At 35.4% G+C, this 6,496-nt stretch overlaps 1 protein-coding gene across 1 annotated transcript in view; it reads right to left on the reverse strand.

Annotated features, from left to right (window-relative positions):
- Positions 1-6,496, reverse strand: part of NDST3 (N-deacetylase/N-sulfotransferase (heparan glucosaminyl) 3) — a 380,811-nt gene that overhangs the window by 358,924 nt on the left and 15,391 nt on the right. Inside the window, exon 2 of the mRNA XM_006881068.1 lies at positions 1,882-3,042. Within this exon, the coding sequence (XP_006881130.1) occupies positions 1,882-2,862 (981 nt within the window). The 5' untranslated portion in view covers positions 2,863-3,042. The remainder of the gene's footprint in view (positions 1-1,881; positions 3,043-6,496) is intronic.

Consider the following 6,496-nt stretch of genomic DNA (forward strand, 5'->3'; position numbering starts at 1 on the left):
ACACACCGACAAAGGAGATTAATCAGAACTGACTTTGACAAGCACTGTGGCAATTGGACAATTAAAACAGACATTCGGATGGCGGGGAAGAAGAACAAACTGGCGAGGAGGGTAGCGAGAATGGTGCAGCAATGAAGGAATGAAAACCCAAAATCCCTGTAAATGTTCATTAAAACTAATAAAATGTAATAATAATTAAAAAAACATTTAAAAAAGGGCAAGGCTGTAAAAGAGAACAATTCTGAATCAACAGCATTACACTTCCATTGGAAATCTGTATGTATTATTACCAAGAAAAGTGCAGATTATTATAACTTAATATCATAGCTACTAATATTACATCATCAATTGTTTTTGAAACACAATCCACGTATAGTACTTATCCTCTTTTCTGTTCATAGGCATTAGTTTTGGGTTTTGTTGAGTTTTATTTTTGTGGGTTTTTCATTTGTGTTTAATTCTTACATTTATTTCCATACATTATTTAATCACCACTGATCTATGCCCCTTATTACCCCATCTTTTCAGATTCTCCACTGGATACTTTCAAATACCTCTCCTCCCCCTGCCCTCAGCCATACTGCCCCCTTCCCTTCCCTCTTTGGATATCCATACACATCTTACTAGTTATCCTTCTGGTTTCACAATAATGATATTATACAGTATTTGTTCTTAAGGGCCTGAGTTAGTTTAAACAGCATAATATTCTCTAGCGTCTTCCTTATTATATAGTATTTTTTAAAAAAATCATTGCTCCTGAGTGCTGCACAATGTCGTTTTGTTGTGTACTGTCAAGTATGGTGCGTTTTCAGAGGCAATAAATCACACAGAGGGCAACTGCCCATCCTTCTCCCATGGATCAGCTGGTAGTTTTGAACTATGTGACCTTGAAACTGCAGCACAACTTCTTACCTTTAGGTCACCAGAGCTCCCTATGGAGTCATAGCTATCAGTTTTATACAGTGAAAAATCTAAGCCAACAGAGTGTAGCATCATGGGCTTTATATACTTACTTACTTACTTGTCTACATACATACATGCATACCAAAAAGGTCTTTGATGAAATCTGAGTGTTCATTTAAATCCTCATTTTATATGGAACAAATACATTTGCGTAAGTATTCATGATGTGTTAGGAGTCACTGTGTCGAGTCTGATAATTTTCATTCATTATGGACCAGTATGATAAATGAGAACCACTCCACAGTGTTTCTTAAGATAGAAACTTATTTTTTATTGTTAAAATATTTTTATTTTTCTTTTAAAAATGTTCTCTTCATGGAGGCAAATTTACACATCTCTTTCTGTCTAAATGGTGGTTCAAACCATCAATCTTCCAGCCAGCAGTTAAATTCTTAAGTATTGCACTACTTGGACTCTTTTGTGTTTACCATACTTAATTATGCTCATTTTCAGAGTTACAAAAAAACATGATCAGAAAAAGTTAACTGCATTTGACCCTCCAAAACTATCTGCAGTTGCAGAGTTGTGTAATTGTTCAAAATATGTTAGAGTTTTTACTTTTATCAAATTCACTGATTTTATCTGAATAGGTTAGTCATATTAGTAATAGATTTCTAAGTCAAGCAGTTTAAAAGAAATGCAATAAAATTGTTTATACTCCATAGTTGTAAATACATCTTAAAAAATACCAACACAACAAAAATATTCACAATCATGCCATACATATTCAGTCTTTTGGTACAATGTACATTTTTTTTCTTTAAAAAGGTGAACAACCCATTCCAGTTTCCTTAAGACTTTTCTAGTTTTAACAATAAATCCCAAGTTTGGGAATATATTTCTTGAAAACTTGAAATACTCCATCACCCTTAGAGATAAAGTAAAACTTATAACAACTCTGAGATAATAGAGACTTACCTTAACATCATTGGTGTTCATTCTTGTTCCCTCTTTTCCAACAAAGATATCATCAATGTCCACAAGAATATACCTGTCTAAGGACAATGTCAGCCTCTTTCCTGACAGGAAGGAAATGGCATCTATGAAGATGAGCTTGTGAAGCCAAAAGTTCAAGTTGTTGCCAAAAAGTACTCTTTGAATTCCATCATGGAGACCCAGGTCATGTATAACAGTGGCATAAAAAGCACCTTTAGAAATAGGAGGAGAAAGGTTCTCTGGAGTTTTTACTTTGGCGAATATTACTGGTTGGTAGGCTGAGTGATTGATCTGAAAGACTGTCCAGTCCGTTCCAGGCAAAGGACCTTTTTCAAGCTTCGAAGATTTGGTTACATGAAGCAGTGGAGAATGAGAATTAATGCAGCAATCTTTTACGGCAAGGTTTCCATATACAGAAACAGGAAATCCTTTTAACTGAAGGTTCTGAAGGCTCTTCTCACTGGTTTTATGGAATCCTATAACACCCACACCATATTCAACACAGTATTTATCTAAAAGGCTTCTATTCCAAGAGTCCATATGTAAATACTTTAAAATATTCTCATAAATAATGAGAACATATTTGCCTTTAGTTTTGTCTGTAAGTGCTGGGAGATCCCCTTTTCCAGGAGCAATTTCAATGTGATACTGGAATCTGCTTGATTCCAGAACCATAATAATGTCTTGGCCAAGGGAGGAATACTGGCTCTCCACAAATACCAGCACTATGGGGTCTGTCCTTGAGGCATCAAAAGGTTTTATGGTCTTCACTTCCATCAGCCTGTATGGTAGGTGTTGCAGGGTCCCACAGTCTACTTCTGAAGACATCTCAGAGAGTTCACTGTCCTGTTTGTAGCCACTATACAAGTAGTAAGCAGAAACAATAATGCTCACCATACAAAAAGTGGCAAGCAAAATAACCGTCCTTTGAAAATGTCTGTGAAGCTTCATGATAAAACTCATGTTGTATTACTTGTCTTGGAATGTTCCCAATCGAAGCACCATAAAAAACCAAAAGAAGAAATAAAGAAAAGAACAAGAGAAAAGATGGTGTTTCAGCTTCTTTCCCAGTCTTAGTCAAGACTTTATGTCACCATTGCAACACATTCGTATCACTTGATCGGGATTCACAGAAAATGCAGTCTGAAAAATAGAATACATTAAAACATTCAACCTGTGACATTAAAATGAGCAAACGTTTGTCCTAGTGACTTGTCAAAATGCCAACTCATTAAGCATATAAACTGGTCTGTGAGAAAAGCCTGCTGATCTCCTTCTAAAAGTTCACAGTCACTGAAAGCTCTATGGAGTACCATTTTAACTTAGAAAACACAATGGGCAGCCATGAGTCAGTGTCAACCTGATCATGACTGGTTTGGTTCTTGGTTTTCTTTATCTCAGATCTGAGGAGGACACAAGTTGGAGGGGGATAAAGAACAATGTTTTATTTTAATTTCTACTAGGAAGTTGTGATGCTGGAGAAGATTATTGAATATACCATGGACCACCAAGAGAACTAATAGGTCTGTCTCAGGATGAAACAAAGTTTCTTTTTGGAGGCAAGGACTTTGAAGCTCCATCTCACATACTTTGGGAACATGGCCAGAAGGGATCAGACCTTGAAGAAAAACATTGTACTTGGAAGAGTGGAGGGATAGCTCAGGAGAGGAATATTCCAGATGAGATGGATTGACACAATAACTGGGGTAACAGGATTAGGTGTGTTGGAGTCAGTGATACTGGTTCAGCATAGGGTAGGGTTCAGAGCTGTAGTTCATACGGTTGCTACGATTTGCAGGCAAACTGACAGCACATAAAAATAACAATTAGTAAGGTTAGGTGGCCAAGTGGTAGGAAGCTGTGCTGCAATATCAAAAGCACTTGGGTTGAATCTACCAGCTCTCTGTATAAACAGGATAGACAATAGCCTCTTGTGTGATTTACTGCCTCTGAAAACCTACTGGCAAGTTAGCTATGATTTGATTCTGACTTGACACAATAAAACAACTACAGAAAAGTAATGGACTAACAATGAATTGCATTTTATTTTCTCTGCTTGTAATAATTCTGTATACAATATAGACCTAAGACTACAAAAATGCCCTCTGAATAATACAAAGCCATTTCCTATAATCTAGGTACCCATCATGTAATGCACAGTCAGGCGATTTCTGTTTGGTTACAGATACACTACATGTGTAATAGTTTGGCCACATTTCTTTATACATCTCTCTTAAAATACCAGTTGACAATTTTTTTAAAAAATTATAAAAAAAATAGGTACAATGAATTTTGCCATTCTGCTTACATTACAACTCCTTTAGATAAACATCTTATGATAAATACTTTCATTAAAATAATGACTATGTAAAATATTTTGCAGCATGATGATCATCTTAGAACTGTATATTGTATACTTAAAATCTTCAAGAATCAAGACAGTCTTATGGTGAGGTGAATGTAAGAAGTAGGTGAGATAAATGTGAGGACTCAAACAGTGCCTGAGGTACATTAAATTCTAGAGTCAGTCTGTAAGGACATTGTGACCTTCCGGTAGAACACACTCACTCATTGGTTTACTTTATGTACCATTTTATATCTGTTCTTTTGGGTAAAAAAATCACAATAATTATAAGAGGAAAAGTACTTGACATTATTTTTTTTAAAAGAAAAACCTAATGGAAACAATTAAGATTTCATGAGTCACTTTGTTAAGCTATAATTTCAAACCCCTTTCATATCTCAGTAGCCTTTGAAAAGATTAAGAAATTTTATAACATGAAAGAAATGCTGGGGCTTTCCAGAGAAGTTTAAGATTCGAGTCTTACTGTTCTAGTGTTTTACAAAATAGACACACAAAAACACACACAGATATAGTATATATAGATATTTATGCGTATATAAAACACTGATCTGGTCCTTATACACAAAACTAATGGATAAGAAGCACTGTATTTTTTTTAAATTTTCTTTTAGTTTATTTACAAAATTCAAATACAAATTCATACAAATTCTTTCAAATTTCCTCACTCCCTCACCCATCAAATTGTACAACTCTATGATTAATCCCCCCTCCTCCTGCACATTAACATCCCTCTGCTTCCAGCCTCTCCCACCCCCTCCCAGATCCTGACACTCATTCTACAGTAATGGTTTTGTACAATATTTATCCTTGTGGGACTGAGTTCACTCAGCATAATGCTCTCCAGTCCCTCCCAAGTTAGTTAATAATTCACAAAATCATTGTTCCTGCGTGCTGCATAGTATTCCGTTGTATGAATATATCATAATTTCTCAATCCATTCATTTATAATTGGACATTTGGGCTGTTTCCATGTTCTTGCGATGGTGAATAATGCTGCTATGAACACTGGTGTACAAAACTCCATTTGTGCCTCATTTCTCATATTCTCAGGGTATATTCCAAGTAGTGGTATATGTACTAAATAATATGAAATTTCTGTATTCAGCTTTTTGAGGAAGCGCCAAACTGCACTGTATTTTATATTTGTCGTAAGATTAGGATTCATCTCAAATCTTCCTTATACTAATTTTATAAGTAGTATTTTTCAAGTGAAATATTTAGGTCAGAATGAATGGTCATTGGGCATATTCTGACTCTTAAAATTCTGCAGTATTTCTGAAATAAGCACCAGGAAGTATTTTAAATAATATATGGCACTGAAGTAAGAAGTGGGCAATATTTTCAATAATATATGCTCTAGTTTATGAAAGGAGCTCGAGGGATGTATTCTTTATGGAGTCTCACTGTTAACGCAAAACGTGCCACTTTTCTGCTCTGGCAGCTCAAATCCACTAGTGAGTCAGCAGGAATAAAAAGTGGGCAATCTCTTCCCATACAATTTAGAGCCTCCTGAAAACCCACTGGAGGGTCAGCAATAAGTCAGTTTAGACTTGATGGCAATAAGTAGCCTGAATATATTTATGGACAATACTATACACTACTGTGTATTAAAATTATATCTTATTGTTAGGTGTCATTGAGTTGAGTACCACCCAAGTGACCCTATGAACAACAGAATTGAATCCTTTCCTATTCTGTGTAATCCTCACAATCTCTGACAAACTTTTGTCCACCACAGCAGTTACGGTGTCAATCCATCTGGTTGTGGGTGTTCCTCTCTTTCATTGGCCTTTCAAGCATGGCATCCCTCTCCAAGGAATATCCTCTCCTCACAACAAGTCCAAGGCATGTGAGGTTAAGCTATCTCATCTTTGCCACAAAGGAGCACTCTAAGTACACATTCTCTGAGATATATCTGTTCTTTTGGTAGTCCACTGGATATTCACGACTCTCATCCAACACAATAGCTCAAAGGCATCACTTCATCTTCTTTTATCTTTATGACATAATATAATTTAATGTATACTGAAGTTTAAGCTATAAAAAGAAAAAAAGTTATTTTTTCCTGTGAATTATATATTGTTGCTTATACATTTAAATATTAGAATTTCTTTCTCATTTTTAAGCACAATTAAGGCTCTGGAATTCACATTCTTCTCAATGTTAGCCGTATATTTTTTTTTATGATACACACAGTCAATAAAGTACAAATACATATTATTCTGGTAACTG

Source organism: Elephantulus edwardii, unplaced genomic scaffold, assembly GCF_000299155.1.
Source record: "Elephantulus edwardii isolate Elephantulus edwardi_28Jun2011 unplaced genomic scaffold, EleEdw1.0 scaffold00012, whole genome shotgun sequence".
In the NCBI taxonomy this organism is placed as follows: domain Eukaryota; kingdom Metazoa; phylum Chordata; class Mammalia; order Macroscelidea; family Macroscelididae; genus Elephantulus; species Elephantulus edwardii.